Source organism: Sander lucioperca, chromosome 3 (assembly GCF_008315115.2).
Source record: "Sander lucioperca isolate FBNREF2018 chromosome 3, SLUC_FBN_1.2, whole genome shotgun sequence".
In the NCBI taxonomy this organism is placed as follows: Eukaryota; Metazoa; Chordata; class Actinopteri; order Perciformes; family Percidae; genus Sander; species Sander lucioperca.
This window is the reverse complement of record NC_050175.1, coordinates 41,074,604-41,097,327: the sequence shown is the minus strand read 5'-3', so window position 1 is coordinate 41,097,327 and position 22,724 is coordinate 41,074,604. Positions and strand designations below refer to the sequence as shown.

At 39.5% G+C, this 22,724-nt stretch overlaps 1 protein-coding gene across 3 annotated transcripts in view; it reads left to right on the top strand.

The window, feature by feature from the left end:
• tspan4a (tetraspanin 4a) overlaps positions 1–22,724 on the top strand; it is a 160,682-nt gene that overhangs the window by 94,517 nt on the left and 43,441 nt on the right. For all 3 annotated transcript variants that reach the window (XM_031290065.2, XM_031290066.2, XM_031290064.2), the window contains 2 exons: positions 1,552–1,743; positions 18,502–18,576. In XM_031290065.2, coding sequence (XP_031145925.1) covers positions 1,552–1,743; positions 18,502–18,576 — 267 coding nt within the window. The remainder of the gene's footprint in view (positions 1–1,551; positions 1,744–18,501; positions 18,577–22,724) is intronic.

Below are 22,724 nucleotides of genomic sequence, written 5' to 3'. Positions count from 1 at the left end.
ACAAACTCTGCCTACAGCAGTCAGATTGTCCAATACAGAATTGAATGGAACAAAAGATGGATAGCTGAAGTCTTTGGGGTTTGTTTGTATTTGTTTTATGGCTTTTTATTTAAATGTACAGTACACATGGTTGTATGTAAGTTTATGGTTTTATTTGTAAGTGTGTATGAGTATAAATGTATGGGTGCATGTGTATATACTGTAGATAAATGTGTTATTTTATATACATTTTGCTTTTATTCATTTGTTAACTGTGAGCATGAATGCTCTAAACTCAAACAAACTCAAACTAATCGAAAGGTAAAGAATGCTAAGAAAACTGAACCAAAATATTTTTTCACACCCAAAACATAACCAAGTAGGTGTTGTGGCAGTTTTGTAATTGACGTAAATACTAATTCATAGTTTTATTATGAAAAATCAATCCACTATAGTATGGACATTTTATACAAACTATAGTTAATGGTTACAAATATGCAAGTTTTTTTTTTTTTCTTTCTCCAAATGTATCAATTTCGTTGCCAGCAGAAATCTGTCCTGTTGTGGTTAAATCCTTTAGGGTGCTTTCACACCTCACCTGTTTGGTTGGGTTAAAAACAAATTCTGGGGTGTGTGCCCATTTGGTTTGATGCATTTTATCCTTTAGTTTTCTACCCACTTAATATTCATCATATATAAAGGTCCAGTTGCAGTCACAATAATGCTCATTAACCAGAGCATACATATATACACAAGGTGCAACACTGTATTTGATTATACTGTATAGCACTGATGATGCATGATGACAGTCACCAAAACCATCCAGTGAATGAGTTCACTGTAAGTCCACTGACTTCATGTTCTATGACTTTACTTGATTTGTTTGTAATACATCTGTGTGACTATGAAACACAAAATACAACTATCGTTTCTTAAATGTGAAATTTCCTTTTTTTTTTTTTTACCAGAAAAGATTTCAGGATGTTACTGCTTGCTGGCGGGAAATAGTCCGACACGTAACCCCTGTGAAAAACCACAACTTGTCATTTTTATCACTTTGGTTTTTTGTACCGCTTAAGCAAACGAGGTATGATAACTTCATTAATGAGTTTAAGAGTTGCTAGTAGGTGGATTTTGTTAGGGTTGCATAGAGTCAGGCTAGCTGTTTACCACTGTTTCCAGGCTTTGTGCTAAGCTTAGCTAACTGGCTGTAGCCTTATATTTACAGGACAGATTTGAGGCTGGTATCAGTCTTCTCACTAACTCTCTGCAAAAAAGAAAATAAGCATATTTTCTCAAATGTAAAACTATTCCTTTAAACTTTTTGTTGTGTGGGTTGCTTTGCTCTGCTGCCCCTGATGATTCAGTTGTTACTGCTGTTCTGAGTTATTGGTTTCCCCTCTTGTTTGCACACACTCACAGGCATGCAGTTTAAAAAACAAACCAAAAGCCACAACAATTCCGCAGATATTTCTGTGCACCGCCATGTTTGACTGTGTTTCTGTTTAGGATGAGTTTGCTTGTGTTATTGGCATACGGACAGCCTTACGCCTCTTTGTGTTTCCTCTGCAGTTGGGAGGATGTGGCATACTGGGGGTGGGAGTCTGGCTCTCAGTGACCCAGGGAAACTTTGCCACCCTATCATCATCCCTTCCCTCCTTGTCGGCAGCCAACCTGCTCATCGCAGTGGGGACCATCATCATGGTGATCGGCTGTTTGGGCTGTGTGGGAGCTGTCAAAGAGAGCCGTCCTCTGCTGCTGACGGTGAGTTATTTGCCAGGATGGTTTTTGATGCTATCACTGACTTTAAAACACAAGGCTGTGTTGTGGCCGGGTTGGCTCAGTGGGTAGAGCAGGTGCACATATACTTGGCGGTTTATGCCTCGATGCAGAGGTCCGGGGACCTGTGACGATTTCCTGCATGTTTTCCCCTGTCTCTCCCCTTTCTCACCTAGCTGTCCTGTCAAATAAAGGCAGAAAAGCCCCAAAAAATAACCTTAAAAAAAATAAATAAATAAACACAAGGCTGTGTTGATGTGATGATGCCCCGTTACATTGTTGTTGTTTGCATGACAAATAACATCACTAACTTTCATAAAGCTTTGACATATCTCATATAGCATTAGTTTCTGTTTCTCTCGATCACTGATTGATACGGCTGGTGATTCAACCTGTATTGTGAACAGCTGCTGTCTGGGTGAGCTTTACTGTGGAAAATGTTGGTGCAGTTTCTAAGTATTTTGGGTTGTTAGATGTGTTTTATTATGAAAAATCAATCCACTATAATATGGACATTTTATACAAACTATAGTTAATGGTTACAAATATGCAAGTTTTCTTTCATGGGAATTTTCTTTCTCCAAATTTATCAAATTCGTTGCCAGCAGAAATCTGTCCTGTTGTGGTTAAATCCTTCAGGGTGCTTTCACACCTCACCTGTTTGGTTGAGTTAAAAACAAATTCTGGTGTGTTTGCCCATTTGGTTTGATGCATTTTATCCTCACGTTTTCTACCCATTTAATATTCATCATATATAAAGGTCCAGTTGCAGTCACAATAATAATGCTCATTAACCAGAGCATACATATATACACAAGGTGCAACACTGTATTTGATTATACTGTATAGCACTGATGATGCATGATGACAGAATGTGTTATACAGGGGCACTGGCCACAGACATGGTTGTTCTTATTTTATTCAGTTAAAAAGGATAGTTTGGATCTTTTGAAGGGGTTTCATGAGGTACTTCTCCATAGTCAGTGTTTTACCTACAGTAGATGGCGGACGGCACACCATATAGTAGATATAGTACTGGAGAAGTCCTATTATTTATCATGAGGGCTTTAAATAGAGCATTAAAAGTACTGGTGATGTACAGTCCTTCATGGCAATGATTTATTGTTGTTATTTTTCTTGTATAATTGCATTTTAAATCATCTACACTTTTTCCAAGTCAAAATTGCATTTAAATTTTGTGTGCTGGTTATTAGAACCATTATTGATATAAGCTAAAATCAGCAGTAGAAATTGTGGAAGTTCACACTATTCAGCTTGCAAATTGATCAAAAATTTACAAACACAATGTGGTTACCAACAGTTTACCACAATTATGGATCATAAATGGTGCCCCAAATTTTCCTTCTTTTGTTTATTATAGTGTATTATCACTAATATAAATGCAACTGTGGATAGCAGACAAGTCACAAAGAAAAAATGAGCCATGATGATTTTGGTAGGGGTCTGACACTTGGCTGACATGCATTTGGAAAGGATATATTTATATACGAATATGCAAATCAGGAGACAGGAAGTGTTCGACATCAAACGTTTTTCTGCTCTGATCTACACACATTTTGCTCCAATTTCAAACCCCAGCTCCTTTACAGATTTATAAGTATTTTGATAAACAAACAAGCTAATGTAATCAAACACCAACACTGCGCAGCATTTAAAAGAAAAAATAATTTGCGTGGGGAAAAAATACAATTTATCATTAGAATAATGGCACAGTAGGAGTGAGCAATTATGAGCTCTGTGGGAATCAGTCTTCGTGTCGATCATTAGCAAGCTCCATGACATTTTCCCCACAGTGACCAGACCCATTTCTGTGCTGTGTCAACATACAGTAATGAGACCGGGCAAATTATAAGTCTGCTTTATGAATGACAGAGCAGCCTGTTCTTCATGGAGATCTAACAAAAAAAAAAAGACTCCTCTCCCTTCAAATTTCAAGGCTAATTAGCATGTTTATGGCTGATGAGGGACACAGAGTATTGCAGTGTCACTTTGAGATATTTGAGGAATTACTGTGGCGCTCTGTGCTGGAAAAAGAATGATTGCTTTGTGTATGTGTCTTGTAATTTGTAGCAACAAAACATCAGTTAGTGGTTTACAGTTAAAATATGCTTTTGAAAATTAAATTCTGTGATCTGGATGACTTCAAAGACATTTTAGGCTTTTAATATGAATTTAAAACTTCATTCCAACATAGCCAGTATGCTTATTGTGTGAGCTCCAGTATTGCAGCAGGCTTTGGAAAAAGTTACTAAAAAAGAATATGGGTCGCAATATTAGTGGAAACACTCAAGAAAGGAGTTTTTAAAAAGGCCCTGAAAACCATCGCGTAAAATATGGATGCATGGTGATTCTAGGATCAGACCTTTAGGGGGGCTCAGCCCCTAATGAGAATGTGACACGGATATAGTGCATGCAAAAGTGTTAACCCCCCCTGCTAAATCAGTAATTTCATTAGCTGATAATCTCTGAGCTAGCTACTGAACAACAACGTCCGTTAACATTTTTTGACACTATGATGGAACTATACCTGACACTTTATAAGTCACAGTAATAATGACCAGTTTGACACAATGTTCTAAAATTCAGCAATTTTAGTTGCTTACGTTTCAATTTGGGTTCTAATCTGCGCCATGAAATGACCAACTTCTTCTCTGGGGACTACCAACGTTAAACTTCACAACCGTACTCCTGTTCTCCCTCTGACAGATTAGAGACTCAGCCAAAGGCACAACCACCTCCGATTGGCCAACACTACGTTTCTGTTAACCCTTTCCTTGACTGGGTTACAGGTGCATAGCATCGGACACACACACACACACACACACACACACACGATATTATACCTGTTTCAAGCCCTTTGAACCTGTAATTGTTTGTCATCTGTATAGTAAAAGAAGAACGGGACAGTTGGGTTCAGGAAAAGAAGAACGGGACAGTTGGGTTTAGGAAAAGAACGGGACAGTTGGGTTCAGGAAATGAAGACCGGGACAGTTGGGTTTAGTAAAAGAAGAACGGGACAGTTGGGTTCAGGAAAAGAAGAACGGGACAGTTGGGTTCAGGAAAAGAAGAACGGGACAGTTGGGTTCAGGAAAAGAAGAACGGGACAGTTGGGTTCAGGAAAAGAAGAACGGGACAGTTGGGTTCAGGAAAAGAAGAACGGGACAGTTGGGTTCAGGAAAAGAAGAACGGGACAGTTGGGTTCAGGAAAAGAAGAACGGGACAGTTGGGTTCAGGAAATGAAGAACGGGACAGTTGGGTTCAGGAAATGAAGAACGGGACAGTTGGGTTCAGGAAATGAAGAAAGCGACAGTTGGCTTTAGGAAACTGTGATACGCGGGACACCATCCCCGGTCTCCTGGGTAAAAAAGTCCTGTGTTGTTTGACCCGTCCACCACCCCAACCAACCTCCCTATGCAGATTTTCAGGCTTTCACACTACTCACTACCCTGGTCGCTCTTAATGCCATGTCATCTTCAAACCCTGTGTAGCTGCTGCTCTCCCCGGTGCGTTCTACACACACGCTGAAGGGCACTTTATGCATCGTATCTGACGCTGACAGCCACTGCCCAAGCGTCCGTATTTTACGAGTTCGGAGTGAGAATAGGTTGTTACTACAAGTGATAAATCCACCACTGTATGTTCTGCCAATGTTACAATAGAATTGCAAATAAATGATGTTGTGGTGTTGTGTAAAATTGAGGTGTATATATTACACACAAACATTTTTGTACTTGTCTTTGTATTGTTGTCTTTTTGTTTATTGCTACAGTGTTTGTATGTGCTTTTTATCTTGCACTCCTGACTGCAGATCAAATTTCCCATTTTGGATAATATTGACTGATAAAAAGTGAATGAACTGAAAGGAAAAGTCCAGTTAATTTTCTGCATGAACAATGTAGGTGTGGCAATCTTTCAAGACTCAGAGAGACATGAAACTCTCCCGCTAACACCCGTCAACTTAAAGTGCTCATATTATGCTTTTTGGCTTTTCCCTTTCATTTATTGTGTTATATATCTTTTTTGTGCACATTATAGGTTTACAAAGTAAAAACGCCCAAAGTCCACCCCAAAGGGACTTACCATCTCCAACAGAAAACACTGTTCACAAACTGCTCCAAACAGCTCTGTTGTAGTCCAGCCTTTACTTCCGTGACAACCGTGCGTCACTTTGTAACACACGTTATAATGCTCGCCTAGCTGCTAGCGTTGCACGCCCTCATACTCTGCTAGCTTGTCTCAAACCGCGCACTTCCGTTAGTGCACTGACTAGCTAGCAGTGCTTACCTAGGTACTGCGCATGTGCGACTCCCAACAAAGATAGAACAGAAGTGAGATGTCTCACTCTGTAGCTAAAACAGAGAGCTCAACACACAGGGTGAAAAGAGGAGCTGCAGCAATGTGCAGTACAACAAAAATATAGTGATTTTTGAAAATGAAACCACATAAATCTATTCTGGTACAACCTCTAAATACAATTATGAACCTGAAAATGAGCATAATATGAGCACTTTAAGGAGAAAAGTCAGACATTTGGTTGTTTCTGTTGCTAACAGCAAGCAAAAGCTAAAATGCAACAAATATTCAGCCTTTTCAAATCAGTTCAGTTCCAGGTTCTGTGTAAACTTTGGATGAACTCTGCAACTATTTGCAACAACTAAATTCAACTCCATAGCAACAGAAACTTACTGGAGTTCTGCCATCACACTGAGGTTGCCAGGCAACCAGGGGAGGCCTCAGGATAGTAGCCTTCCCTGGTTCTCCCCGGTCAAATAGTGAACTTCATAGAAGACGCCAGGTTTATTGTTCTGTTTATTCTGCCTTTTTCCAGTCTTTATGCTACATTAAACCACATTTTGGAACAAAATCCAATACATTGTCTTTTTTAATTTTAAAAAGAGCCATTTGAGGATACTGAATTTCTCCAGAAATTCAATTTTCAGTGTTATGGGTGATTAAAGTCATGTTTCACCCCAGTAAGTCCAGACAGTCAATATTAGTGGAAGTCAAAGGGTACGGACGAGGTGTGGCAGTTCTGTGACCTAATCTGTCTACAAATTAGTCAGACGGGTGAGATCACTGTTGTGGAAATGGAAGCAGATTGTTTACTGAGCACCTTTTACATGGGTCTGAGATATAGAACCTCTAAAAATGATTAGACCCACCACATAAAGAGAGAACATGGCTATCAAGTGATTCCCTCCATATACACCCAAGGCAGGAAAGATCCCAAAAGGTATTGATTACGGAGGCACTGATGGATTGTGTGCCTGACATGACTGCTTCACCAGTCAACACACAAAAAGCCTTTGTAGCTTTCACACTGTGTGGAAATCACAGCATGGATCCGCACAAAGTAATCAATCCCTGTGCCTGGACTTTGATTATAGTTCTCATCCAGAGGCCCTGCTAACACATCAATCTCTGCTAAAAACAGGGATATCAGCACTGCTGGCCCAACGAGTCATAACATAAATAACAGTTACATGCAAAGGGTCGGGAGAGTATAAATTGCCATGTGTGCATTGTGCATTTAGTCTTCAGTGGCCAATAAAAGCTACTGTTCTTCAGATACATTAACGTCTACTTAAATGTAGAGTAAATATCACAACATAAATCCCAACTATCTAGTTATTAATTGCAACACCGTTTTCTGTGCTATGAATGACTCTACTGCAATAAAATAAGCTGCATGGAAATACTTCAAGAAAAGCTTAACCCAGAGGAGCTCTATGCTGGTCGTTGTGAGTCGGTGTCCTGCAGGTTTGTTCCCACCTGAAGGTGTCAGCTAGATACAGACCAGCTGTGGCTCATTAAGGCCACGTCCACACGTACCCAAACGATCTTTTTTCCCCCCATCCTCCCTGGCATCGTTTCAAGAATATTCGTGTCAAAACGGATCCATTTGTAAATGACTCAACACGCTACTTCATATTCCAGGCCTATAGGTGGCGCTGTTTCTGCTACAGAAATTCTCCAAAAACGGAGAAGAAGAGGCAGAACATGCGCATAAAGCTTGCACGCTGTATACAAACAGACAGTAGAAGAAGAAACCAAACACAAGAAGAACCCTAATAGGCTCAATATCTTCTCCAGCAGGAACACAAGCATGTAGTCCGCCGTTGTTGTTGTTATGAGACGTCATCACGGGATAAGAGGTCGAAGGCTAGAGGTCGAGTGGTGTGGCGATGACATCATCGATACGCAAGTATGAGGCTTCGCCATCCAAACGAAGACGCAAGGGCGGCGTTTCCGAATTTTTTCACCCTGGGACCAGGTTTCAAAAAAGTGCGTCTTCAGCCAGTGCATTTACAGGATTCGTTTGGATGACCGGCCAAAACGATGCAAAACATTACACCAAAAAGCGTGTCCGTGTGGATGGCCCCTAACTCGCACGGTACAAAAAACGTAATGGAACAAAAACCTGCAGGACACCAGCCCACCACGACAGGAATTGAGGTCTTAAAGGACCACTTTGCGGAGTTGTATCGCTCTTGTGATAGACTGACATGATAATATACACCATTACACGTGTCAGGCCTATCTGTATCCCATAGGCTTGCACAGTGAAGCAGTAGCAAGAAAAAAAAAAACTACAGATTTCTGTATTGGTATTGTATTATCTGTTGATGAGAATCAAAAGTTAAAATGTTATAAATAAAAAAATAAAAAAGTTATAAATGTGTTACAGAACTTAGGGTTTTCTTTTTTCCTTCTCTGCCTTTAATCCTACCTTCAGATTTAACTTGTGACACATGAGGGGGCCCGACCCCAAGATTGGGAACCACTGGACTAAAAATACTGCATATTAAGTAATTAAAACTAGCTCCACCTCAACCTGCTAGTTTTACTGCAAAACAAGTTTTGAAAAGTTTTTTTTTTGAAAACAACTTTTACTTTAAGTACATTTTGCTTAATACTTGTACTGTGACTCAAGTAGAGTTCTAAAAGAAGGGCTTTTACTTAAAGGGGTGATAGAATGATTATATAGGGTATTTCACACTGTTCCTTAAAGGAGAACTCCGGGCAATTTTTACGTTAATCTTGATCGCTATAAGTATGCGAGTACTGTCCATAGCAAAAAAAAAACGAGCCGAATCGATGCAAGCAACATGGCGCTGCTGCAGCTAATGCCAAGAGCTCACACTTAGCTAAAACTGCAGTTTTGGGGGCATATCATAAAGAGTGCCTTGGTGCCTCTTAACAGACACAAAATGCAATTAAAATGTCTGTGCAACATGAACAGGGCCCTTACATGACAACAAGATGCGTTTACAACTCAGACATTGTTTAAATTCACCTACCCTGTTAGCCACTAGCTGCCATCTGGGATGAGTGAGTGTGTTCAGCCAGGCTTCAGTAATAATCATCAAGCAGCAGTTCTGTGTGTATTTGTAGTGGATAGTAGTCTCTGCAGTGGCAAACTGTGTGTTAGTTGCCGTAGCCAGGCTAGCAGGCCCGACCGGCATCCTTCTACTTCCTCCCCGCCTTCCCCGCCTGCCGCAGCCGACAACAATCCACAGGCGCCCGTTGGTCTGGTGGATGTCCTCCAGAGGACAGTTCCTGCTTTCGCGGCGAAATTTTTGCGGCGAAAAAAGTTTATTTCTCCCTCAAAAATAGGCAATTGAGCACTGTAGTGGTTATGATCATATCAGTGACTATGTAACTACATGGAAACGAGCCAAATGATGCCTGTTTCTTGTACAGTAATAGCGTTACTGAAGGCTAGCTCTAGCTCCATAGTTATGTTACTCCAAGCTTCTTCCCTTGTGAACACCTCTGCTCTTCACTCTTCACACACTACGCTCCGATCTGCACACTGCTTTTCCTGCTACAACTGAATTCCCACGGGACTTCAGCGCAAGACTACAGCCAGCCTTCTGTAACGCGGTTACTTTACAAGAAACAGGCATCATTTGGCCCGTTTCCATGTAGTTACATAGTCACTGATATGATCATAACCACTACAGTGCTCAATTACCTATTTTTGAGGGGGAAATAAGGCGGGGAGGAATTAGAAGGATGCCGGTCGGGCCTGCTAGCCTGGCTACGGCAACTAAAACACAGTTCGCCACTGCAGAGACTACTATTCACCAACGCCAGATGGATCGCACACAAAATGGACATATGCTACAAATACACACAGAACTGCTGCTTGATGATTATTACCGAAGCCTGGCTGAACACACTCACTCATCCCAGATGGCAGCTAGCGGCTAACAGGGTAGGTGAATTTAAACAATGTCTGAGTTGTAAACGCATCTTGTTGTCATGTAAGGGCCCTGTTCATGTTGCACAGACATTTTAATTGCATTTTGTGTCTGTTAAGAGGCACAAAGGCACTCTTTATGATATGCCCCCAAAACTGCCGTTTTAGCTAAGTGGGAGCTCTCGGCATTAGCTGCAGCAGCTCCATGTTGCTAGCACCGATTCGGCTCGTTTTTTTTGCTATCGACAGTACTCACATACTTATAGCGATCAAGATTAATGTAAAAATTGAGTTCTCCTTTAAACACTTCATTTCCTGCATTCTGGTGAATTTGTATGCACCTATTTCTACCTTTTTCTGAATCAATTGATGCTGGAAATATCTTTATGTAAAGGGAAACAGATTACAATCCAAATATAAAAACATAATGGAATATATTGCAATAAGGCTCTCAGGCATTCTGTACTGCTATTTATTCTCCTGTAGATCAACTTTTCTAATTATATCTGAATCACCACACACGTCGCCTAGGCATTATTTTCTCTTCCCTTCTCTTTTGCATCTTTTGTTGAGGAAGTAACCTCCTTAAATGTGCATATGACAATTATTCACCTCAATGATACATTAATTCATACTTATAGCGATCAAGATTAACGTAAAAATTTCCCAGAGTTCTCCTTTAAGGTCACCTAATAGGGTATGTAACATTGGTTGGGCTGAAAATTGGCCAAGTGCTATTGTGTGGGCCCTTAACGACCCTGTGAATATGGCTCTATTTGGAACAAGAGCTTTTCTTCCAAATATGGTATGCTCATGAATATTTAGATGAGCTGCGCGCTGATTGGTGAGCGAACCACATACACATACATTGGAGACGAGACAGCAGGTCTCATATTTCAGACACTGCAACGTTATACATTGTTTGTCTGCTATTTCGTTATTAAATTCACTTTTGATACTTTTTTATGCGAGAAATCAACTATATAAAAGTTCATATATGTGCCGTTTTACAAAAATTGATGGCTAATTGCAAATTTGGTAAGACGTGTTGGACTTTCAGGAACTCCACACAGTCTGACGAGAAAGCGGCAGCCTGCTGGGCTCTATACCCAAGACAAAGTCACCGTTTCTGGGTTACTGGACTACCGGGGCTCGGGGCTCCGCAGAGCTGGCTGGCTGCTGGCATAACTAGAGTATATTTACAGTTTGAATTTCGTCACGCCACTTATATTACAGCTATCCCAAGGTCTTACAAAGCTAACACTTGTGTCCGATTTCAATTTAATGCATTTTTGTTTTTGTTTCGTTAGCTGCTAGTGTCCCTTCAATCCTATGGGTAAAGATCGCAGCTAGCTAGCTACACTAGGTAAATGACAAGGTAAAATCGGTTTTGCATTCTATCACCCCTTTAATGGAGTATTTTTATATTGTTGTATTGATACTTTTACTAAAGGATCTGAGTACTTCTCCCACCACTAACGGTAGATTGTGAAGTTTAAAAAAGAGCAGAATCTCTGAACATAAGAATGTTGTTTGACAACAGTTTAGAAAGCTATATAGCTTTCAGCTCCATAGAAGACGTGTTTATAACCCTATTTCATTCCTTTTACTCTGATCCACTATAAATCTTTCTTATAGTTATGCTGCTGGAAGCCCCTGCTGCAAACAGAATAATGTATTTCAGTTTGAATGATGACAATTCAGGAAAACATATCAAGCCTGTTTTGGTCCTTTTGTAATGGGCTCCAAGTCTTTGTTTATAATAATTTATTACAGTGAGACACTGAGCACACACCAGCACAAAACAACCTCAACTTTTTTAGATTTTAGCTCCATGTTTACTTACACAAACCTTATTTTAAGCACAAACTACCACAATTACAACAGATGTAAATGTATTTTCACTGCCTGCTGTAATAAACAAGAGTGTCACTGCAGTCTTGTTAGGCAACAGCTTTTTAAAGTAATTTCGAGCAAATAATGCTGTTCTTTATTTTACGTCTCAATTAAAGCTTTTTTTTACTTTTCAACCAACGGTTTTTAATTTTTGATTTTTTTTAAACATGATTGGGAAGTTTACACTTTTAAATGAATTATGTTTCATCAAGTAAGCTTCAGAATGATTCTCCTGCACTTAACTTAATTGGCACACTGTTTGTTTTGCTTTTATTATCAGCCTTTCACAGTTTACAAACAGGTTGCAGAAATGAACTGTAAATGATGACAAACCCATTCGCATCATGCCAAAAGTTTTTCCCTCATTGCATTGCAAGGGAGGATATCAGGTGTGATGTTGATTAAATGTTGTGGCCAGACAGAGAGGAGAGATTAGATGACCCATGAAGTTGATACATTTGCAGCATATTTTCTTTTTTCTTGCACATCTTGTATAAAAGTTCCTGATAATTTTGCTGTTTATTGTTTATTGAAATTGTTAAGAGGATAACCCCTTGAGATGAAGCATCTCGTTTTCGAGGGAGTCCAATAATTTTGCTATTGTATATCTTTTTTCTGTACAAGCTTCCTTTGTGTATTTGCGGTTGGCTGGTGTGTACATATACATTAAGCAAGTATAGTGTGTGCCATGGCTGACATCAATACTATTCAGCTGCCTAATTATACAATGTTAGCAACTGGACACTATTACAGAGTGGGTAACTATCACCCTTTTAGAGTACACTGTCATTTGACAAGATGTCTTAGCATTTTGACTGTCTTGGTCTAAGCCAGGGATCTTCAACAGGGGGTCCTCCAAATTATTGTTAATTTTTTTAATTTAAAAAGTCTTATCATGAATCCAACATATTATTAGCAAATATGAATCCCCACTGCTTCTTGGCCTATAGTCAAGGTAGTCACTAAGGCCATCCACAGATGTGTGTACAGGTATGTATAAAGGCTCTAGGCCGCCCTACAAGTTATTGTAGGCCCAGTTTAATATGCAACTTCATTTTATAAAATATATGTAATAGGGGGTCCCTGCTCCACCTTCTTTCAGTTTAGGGGTCCTTGGCTTAAAGTGCCCATATTATTAAACAAAATCACTTTTTCTGGGATTTGGGGTGTTATTTTGTGTCTCTGGTGCTTCCACACGCATACAAACTTTGAAAAAAAAAACATCCATGCTGTTGAGTGAGATACGGGTTTCTGAATGTGTCCTGCCTTCAGGCTCCGGGTGAGCTGTTCAAAATCTGCACGGTTTTCTACGTAACTAGCCGAGACGAGGGGCCTAGGGGGCTAACCGTTAGCATGCTAGCCCGTTCTCAATGGCAAAACACTGCTACAACACACACAAATTCACCCTAATCTACAAAATAAATTGTATAGAGCTACTTACATGTCTCTGTTCTGCAGGTATTCCACGCAAAGTTTAGAAGAAGTCTCCCAGCTAATCCTGCCTTGTACAGGCCGAAGTTGCAGAAACAGCTAGCTAGCTCATGTAATCCTTACCTAGCTACTGCATTGCATGTGCGACTACAGAAGTTGAGAGGTCTCACTCTGTAGCTAAAACAGAGACCTGAACACAGGGTGAAAAGAGGAGCTGCAGCAATGTGCAGTACAACAAAAATATGTTTTTTGAAAATTAAACCATGTAAACCTATTCTGAAACAATCTCAAATTACAATTATGAACCTGAAAATGAGCATAATATGGCCACTTTAAAAATGTTCAAGACCCCTGGTCTAAGCAATGATAAAGGAACCTTTTGGTTTGATGGCAATGATTTATCCATTGATGGATTTATTTACATTTGAAACAGGAGTTCATTATTTTGATTGAGAAATTACCTTTTGTAGGTCACAGAGTGATGTGCTTATGTACCACGTGGTGTGAGGATTGTACTTAAAGTTTTGACAATTGTACGTTTGTTTCAGTAAATGTGCCAAAGCGATTGAGAATTGTATTATAAAAGCAAAATGCAGTCTTCTGCCATCAAACTATCCCATTAATTCTGCCTTTTGACTGTGGTCTAAAGAAGGCAACACAACTTTATTTAAACAAGTTTTCTGGGAGTTTGTTCCAGATATGTGGTGCATAAAAACTGAACGCTGCTTCTCCATGTTTAGTTCTGACTCTAGGGACAGAAAGCACACCTGTCCCAGATGACCTGAGATGCTTGGATGGTTCATAATGTGGCAGAATATCAGAAAGCACCCTAAAGCATTCAGTGCTTTATAAACCAACAGAAGTATGTTAAATCAATTACTTGAGAGACAGAAAGCCAGTGTAAAGACCTCAAAACTGGAGTAATGTGATCCACTTTCTTGGTCTTAGTGAGGACTCGAGCATCAGCATTCTGAATCAGCTGCAGCTGTCTAATTGATTTTTTAGGAAAACCTGTAAAGACAATGTTACAGTAGTCGAGTCTACTGAAGATAAAAACATGAACAAGGTTTACCAAATCCTGCTGAGACCTAAGTCCTTGATATATGCATCTGTTGATAGTAGGCTGACTTTTTAATTCTCTTAATGTGGCTGTTGAAATGCAGGTCTGAGTCCATGACTACACCAGGATGTCTGGCTTTGTCCGTTGTTTTTAACATTGCCGATTGAAGCTGAGCGCTGACTTTTAAAAAAGGTGCTGTATATAGGATTGGGAAGATCCAGGATCGAAGCCAAACAATTTGAACATCAACAACTTCTCAGTCCCTCCCCCCTTTCTGCTAAAGCCCAAATGTTCTCCTAAGCCCCTCCCCCCACAAGGGAGAATGAATGCGAGTGCCTGAGTAGTGATTGACACACAGTTAGACACCCCCCCTGGCCCTGACTGGTGTATCTGAACAGGGAGCGGTGGATTTTTGCAAATCGCACTACAGGTTGTAGGTGGTGCCAGAGGAGCCGGAATTTTTTTTTTTAAATGACCTGCTTCATGTAGTTCTACTCAAACATAGGGTCAGTTTCAGCAAATATGACAGAAAGTTAGTTTTATAAGTCTTACCTACTGCACCTTTAATTGTTAAACTCTTTGGCACCCAGAACAACCACCTCAGTTTTGTCTTCTTTTAATTGAAGAAAGTTCTGGCACATAAAATTTTGATATGTTAAATGCACTCTTTGTATTGGCCCCTAGTCCCTGTCGATATGGTTATGTAAATTAGTAGATTTGAATTAACAAAATTAGTTAAATTTCTTATTAAGAGCGTATTAATGGGGAAATATTCAGAGAGCCACAGGGGATGGGTCTGTTTGTTTTCCAAGTGCTGGTGAGCATCAATTTCTAATTCTTAACGCTGTCCCTTTGCTCTCTGCTGTGATTTCATGGTCTCGAATAAACACCCCAAAAACACAAAGGAGAATAAGCAGATGTGAACGTTTCTCTGTCGCTCCCATGTTCATTTCTTCTTTGTGACTGTGTTAAGGTTGAAGTTTAAATGTTTAGGACTCCAAAACAATCATCAAACCATCAGAGATCGACAAACTAAATATCCATATAAGACGCAGAGCAGCATATTAAAGCTCGTCATTTGTTTTTTTTGTTTTTTTTTAAATCAAATGACTATAAGTAATGACTCCGGCTGCTGCAGGCAGCTATTTACAGCAAAAAGATAATCCCCCTTTCGCTATCTGCCAAACAACAAGTTAATATGCTGCAGCTAAAGACTCACATTTTTTTATAGATATATCTTTTTAAGACTTGGAGGAGACCAACCTGAGTGAAAAGGAAAGTGATTATCAGATATTTCATTTGACAAGTAGCTGGAAACATTACTCCAAATAAATGCTAATGTTCTGGTTCCAGACCTCTGAATTGCTGTATATGTCTGAATTGTTCAGCTATTGAAATAGCATGGCATTGTGCCCATTGACAGTTTTTCCCGTCATCTTCCTGTGCCAGAGCCAGAAGAATTGACCAAAAAGGCCACGAAATTGTACACAAGTGTGGAATATAAGACACAGCTTACGAGTTGGGAGATTATTTTTTAGCAACGTTACATACATTGTTATCTGTTCCTAACAACCACTACAGACAGCCCCTTCTGTGTCGACTAAAAATGACGATGATACTTGAGTAACTACTGATCGATTAGGGCAAAATGAGCCCCTCTACAGAAATCAGCTACCATGCATGTCTGAAAAATTTGATGAAAATGCAAAGACATTTTCAGGCTACTCTGTATACATAAATAATTAGCATTTGTTAGCAATTGTTTGCTTGTCTGCTTATCTTGGACTTGCTCTGCCTTCTAGTGGTCAAACATAACCCAATATGGCTCATATGGCCCATTGGCTCATGCATCAGCTTTAGAATTCTTGACCAGACACACTGAATCAAAATTTCTTGCAGAGTACTTGCACAGTTGACCCCACTCTTAACACTGCAGAGGAAAAAGATGTTCCTTTAAGGATCAATAGCAGGTCAAGAAATATCCCAAAAACACAAAATGGCTCAGATTGAATTTTTTTTTATTTTTTGTAAATCTGCCTCTGTACTGTCTCTCTGTTGGTCTCTCATTCCGTATTTTTAAAACTCTTTAAAATCATGTTTTGGTTGCAGAACTGTAGTGCATAATAATAAAAAAGTCAAATAGTATGACTGTCTTGGTAGAACCTTCAGAATGTCAAATATTCAGAGTCAAGAAAACCGTTGTGCTTCTTCACTTGTTAAAAAGGATCTCATCAGCCAAAAAAAACTTGAATTTTCTCAAATCCACAGTGGAGCAATTTCTTCAGTTTAAATAAACCCCTAACAATCCCCCCAAATTGGAGTTACCAGGAATTTCACACAGCACAGGAGCATGAAATTCAGACAATGAAGCCTGACAGAACAATAGAAATTGATTTCAGACGGTTATTTAAGAGCACCTCATGAAAAGAGCACGAGTGAGTCAAAAACACCGTGGACTATATGCTGTTACCTAGTCGGTCTCTCACCTTCCAGTGTTTCCCTGTTTAGTGATTCATTCATTCAACTGCTGCCAAAAAGACCTTGTGGGGCAACTGACAGCCCTGCTCGATGCCTTGTGAACTAGCAAACACTCACATCCACTGTATACACGGAGGACGTGTAGCCATGATGTCTTTAAAAAACAACATCTCTACTTTAAAATTAGTTTTGAAACCTCTGAGATGGCTTCGTGCATGTCTCATGCTTACTGTGCCTCTCTAAAAAAACAAAAACAAAAACAAGACTAAGACTAAGTCTATAGCCATGCTTGCAGCTCTGTGAGGCTACATATGCACAGCGGCGCTTTGAGCTAAATGTTAACATCAGGAGTCATAACTGAACAGTCATTAACTCAGGCATGATACACACATTTTTGATTCAGTGTGATTTACCTCCACCCCCAAATCATCTGTCCATAAATTGGCTTAAAATGGTTAAATAAGGACACTCTTGTGACTCCAGAACTTGCCTGAGAATCATCACGCTTTTCGTGATGTTTTCTTCAGTATTGTAGTAATCAAGTGATAGTTTTCTGTACATCCATGAATACACTGCAAACATGAACTGCTAATTTGGCATACTTTAAACAGTTTCAAATTTGCCAAAATGTAAACATATAAAGGCTAAATAAATTGTAGTTTCTTTACATGTAGCAACATTATACCTCCTTAATTACCCAAATCAAAGCAAGACAAAAATCCATTAATACCAACCTTTTTTCATGTTGAACTACCAGTATTTTGACTTAGGCTCAGAATGTCCTATTAACATGGTTCCTATATTTTATATTTATGGGGTGGTGGTTGCAATTGGGATTACCAAAGTAGTAGTAGATTCAACCTCTCCTTATCATGGTTATCTGTACCAATTTCCATGGCAATCCACCTAGAGGTTGCTGAGATATTTCAGTCTGAACCAATCTAAAATGCAGCACATTCTCTGTAGATGTATTTGTCTAAAGACACAGCTGATAATCTGCCATTTCATCAGATCTTTTTTATGAGCCACTGGAACATTATACCATTGTTTCTCAAATGATGTCCCCCCCCTCCCTGGTTTAGACAGTCACTCCCATATGTGGGAGACATGTCCCTAGCAGAGTGGTTGGTGATTGAGCTCGTAACTGTTCTAAGCACTCACACAGGCTCACAGGAAGAAGATGTATCACCCATCAAGTAGCTCATCCCAGAGAGGAGTGGTGGGTGGGGACTGGTGAGGAATAAAATGTGGCTTCTTTTAAAACTCAAAAGTGGATTGAGAAACTGTTTATCACTTCTCCCAGTCTGTCCTACTTGCTATGATTGTCCGACCTCATCCACTCTCTCGGCTCTCTTGACCTGTCAGTTAGAAATATTGAGGCTGAACGATGTACAGCTTCTCTTCAATCGTCCTTACTTTGCCAACTCCTTCTCCTTGACACTATGGTCATTTCATTCTGTTTTATTACTTTTTTCCCCCACTTTCATTCCCCTCACACTCTCTGGTGTCTGCTGCATTAACCCTTCTTTTCAAGTTATACTTAATTCTTCACATACAGATGTTTATTGCTTATTCTCCCTTGTTTTTGTTTGCTACTCACTGGTAAGTGTGTTAAATAACGCCTTTCTCTCTTCCCTTTGTGCATCCACAGTTCTTCATCCTCCTCCTGCTCATCTTCTTCCTGGAGATTCTGTCTATCATGCTTTTCTTCATCTACCAAGACAAGGTAAGACACCTAAATTGCTCAGCATGTTATATCCTGTGATTTTCTCCATCTGAACAAGATAATAAGTGGCTGTGGCAAAGCCCTCCATATGTCATGCAGAATGCTGATGATTCAGATAGAAGCTGGCATGCAAAATGATGCAACAGCGAGGTTGTTGTGTAATTTATACAAGCAGTGTTGTTTGTTGTTTCAGAAAAGAGCATCCCAGCTGACATTATGCATCCACGATGGTTTAATCAAACTGCCTGAGATTTTTTTTCTGAAATGGTTTATGCATACACATCTTCACACATCATCCATCTCTGGGCTACGATCGAAAAAAATACACACCGACAACAATTTCCTCTTCTTGTTAATAAATCTTCATTTATCTCAGCTCATCCATTTTGAATAATTTCCCCTATAAATAGTCAGGCAAGAGAAATGAAGCAGATGAGCTAGCCCTCTCCTTATTTGTAATCCCTTCACATTTCAGCTAAGTTTTTAAGTTTTTGATAATGCATTGAGCAGGAAAATTGTTAAATTCAATCCATCTTAATTAAGGGTTTGAGGGCTGTACTTTGGATTTGTGGTGAAATTTTAACAAAATAAATACATGTTATTGTTACATGGTATTGCAAATATTAAACTCTAAGACTCGTGAGTAGACCGTGACATTGTCTCTTCTATTCTGACCATAAACATCTATCACACACATAATAGCAAACATCATCTTGACAATGGGTATTAGTTGGACTGTGGTGAGACTTTTAGTGAGATTAGTCGGGTACTGGAGGGAATTGCATTCCCAGAAGAAGTCTGGTTTGATGCTACGATTGACTCCAACATTTTAAAATATGGTCCAAGTGCATTCTAAAAAAAAATAAAATAAAAAAATAAATAAAAATTAAAGCTGCAAGCAGCGATGGACGGGCCCTCGCGCCTCTGCGCGCGTCGGGGTTACTAGCAGACGGAGCTCCTTGCGACCGTGCATTTGCGCGGCACTCAGACGCTGCAAATCTTCACCAATGAAAAGGGAACTCCCTGCCGAGTTCAACGATACTTCACACAAGACTCTACGTCATACAGTTCATTAGCTGTGAAAAGGGGCGTGGCTACATTATAGGGGCGGCTCAAACCATCACCACTTAAAAAGGAAGTCTCTGCTGAGTTCATTGATACCTCACATAAGACTCTACCTTAGATGGGTCAGCATTTATGAAATGGGGCGTGGCTTAAACATAGGGGGTGGGCCAAACCATCACCAATGAAGAAGGAAGTCTCTGCTGAGTTCAATGATACCTCACACAAGGGTCAACCTTAAACGGTTCAAATGTTATGAAAGGGGGCGTGGTTTGAGTAAGTGGGCATGGTTATATTATAGGGGCCGGCTCAGTATCACATGTAGACCACACATTCTAAGTTTCATTTAAATCGGATGATGTTTGTCATATAAGGCAGATTTCCTGTTGCCAGCAGGGGGCGCTATGACCAAAAGTCAATATTGGCCTGTATATGTCCTCAGGCCTGGACTGTTGTTGATTGTGTGAAATTTCAAGCAGATATGACAATGTACACTGTAGTTACAGCCACTTTCTTGTTCATCGTTAAACACTCAAAATGGCCGCCATGCCACGCCCACACCGTTTGACGAAAAGTTTTTCTTTTAATAACTTTTCATCTTTAAGGTGTTGGGATGATACAGACTAAGTTTGAAGTCCATCGGATGAAATGTCTAGGAGGAGTTCGTTGAAGTGTAGCACCTTGACTTTTAGGCCTACTTCCTGTTGCCACTAGGGGGCGCTATGACTTTAAGTAAATATCGGCCTTTATTTGTCCTCAGGGTTGGACTCCTGAAAAGTTTCGAGCCAATTGGACAATGTACACTCAAGTTACACCCACTTCCTGTTTTGATGGCGAAACGCACAAAATGGCCTACCCGCCACGGCCACGCCCTATGACGAAATTTTTTTCTTTTAACAACTTTTCATCTTTAACGTCTTAAGATGGTACAGACCAAATTTGAAGTTGATCGGATGAAATCTCTAGGAGGAGTTCGTTAAAGTACGACATGTGGAAATGGCCAAAATCGCACAAATTTCGAACTTTGAATTCAAAATGGCAGATTTCCTGTTGGGTTTAGGGTATGGCTCCAATGACGTTTTTTGTACGTCTTGACATGATACATATGTGTACCAAGTTTCGTGAGTCTACAATAAACGCACTGCAGGGGCTCAATTTTCTTAACTTTGTAGGGGGCGCTAGACAGCCATTATTGGGCGCCTATTCCCGAAACCCTTAAAATACGTAAATTTTCAGCAGACTTGATGCAACCGCCAAATTTTGTGAGTTTTTGAATATGTTAAGCCCCTCAAAAAGCCAATTTACTTGCAGAAAATAATAATTCCTTTAGTTTCAATAGGGCCTTCGCCGCTGTTGGTGCTCGGGCCCTAAAAATCTACTTCAAGTCCCCTTGAAGATTATGTACAAGGTATCTTGTAATGCAGAACTGCTGTTGCCACAGTCAGAGGACCAGTCTGACTATTCACGTAATCAATAAATAATTCAATTCTTAACAAGATTCTGAAGTTTTGTAATAGAATTAAAAGTCCATAGCATTTATTGTTGTATTTGAATCAAATAACTAGTTCAATTAAACTACAGGCAACAATGCAAACAGTAACAACATCAGCAGCGGTGAACCAGTGACTGCTTTTGTCTAACTTCATTGTTGATCCCTTATCAATTAGCAATTAAATTACAATTTAAATTTGGTATAGCATTTAGGGCTGCAATTAACGACTGTTTCATTGTAGATTAAGCTGTTGATTTTTTTTTTAAATAACTGATTAATTGTTTAGACTTTCAAATGTCAGAGGAATGCTCATATAATTTCCTAGTGCACAAGGTGAGGTCTTTAAATTGCTTTTTGCTTGACCAAAATCCCAAAACATAGATATTTAGTAAAACAAAAATGTATAAAAGAGAGCAGCATATCCTCACATTTGAGATCAAGTAATTGATGAATCAACGTATCATTCCAGCACTAATGGCATGTTTCTGTTGAATGAGAAGTCGACCATTTGCCTGACTTGATTTCAGATGTTTTCATACCAATACAGGACTCAAGTATCCTGTAATCAGATCAAATGATAAAATTGACTGAAAAAATCTTCAGGTGCTAAAATTTAATTTAGTGTACATTATATTGGACGCCCTCTAGAGGCACTTAATAGTTAACTTGAAACGTAGAGGCCGATCATAAATCACTGGTAATTTCAAACCACTTGCGTTACATTATTCATGTATTGGGACAGAGAATGTTATCCCTGAAGTCTTAGGCCGAGGCCAATCCTGACTCTAATGCCTTTACAATATGGTAAATAACAACCTACTTTGATATTTCCCCCACTTTCTGTCTGAATTATATGTGCAACCATAGACCTTGGACCTGTATGTTGTTTGTACTGTCTTTTTTTTTTTTCTTTGTTATTCTAATTCTGGCACGATTACATAATTGCCAAATGTGTTGTATTTTCATGTATGTCTTTGGTGGTGTAACACAATGAGTATTTCTGCACTGACACGTTCTTCTGGGCTTTCAGCCAATCAGCACTGACCGCTTTAGCTTTTAATGAATGTTGTCTTTTTGTCACGCCTCACCTCTCTCTTAGTATCTGTGTTTCCTGATGTTCAGTGCACCCCATTATTCAACCTCTGAATAATTCAGGTTTGTCTACCCAGGAAGTGATTAGTGACAGAACGCAGTTAAAAAAAAAAAAAAAAAAAAAAAAAAAAGAGTTAGTGATAGTGGTGTAGATGTTCTGCAGAGCTGGTGCACCGAGGGACATTGCTGACAGTAAAGAATGGGTGGCCATTACCAGTTCTGCAATTTGTTTAAAACAGCAGGGGACTTGTAATTTTTGTAAATTGTTGAATGTTTACTGCTGGAGAAGATAACAAAACCTGTACAGTATAATATATCAAAGTATATTTAACAACACTAGTCACTTTATTTTGTGAAAGGACTTAACTTTTGTACATTCAATGAACTTGAAAAAAGAATCGCCATTGGTATTATCTTCATCAAGGTAGCGTGCATGCGTCTTTAAATACAAATGGTGTCGTTGACCCAAGTAATAGGAAGTATTCTTAGGTTACAGTTTATT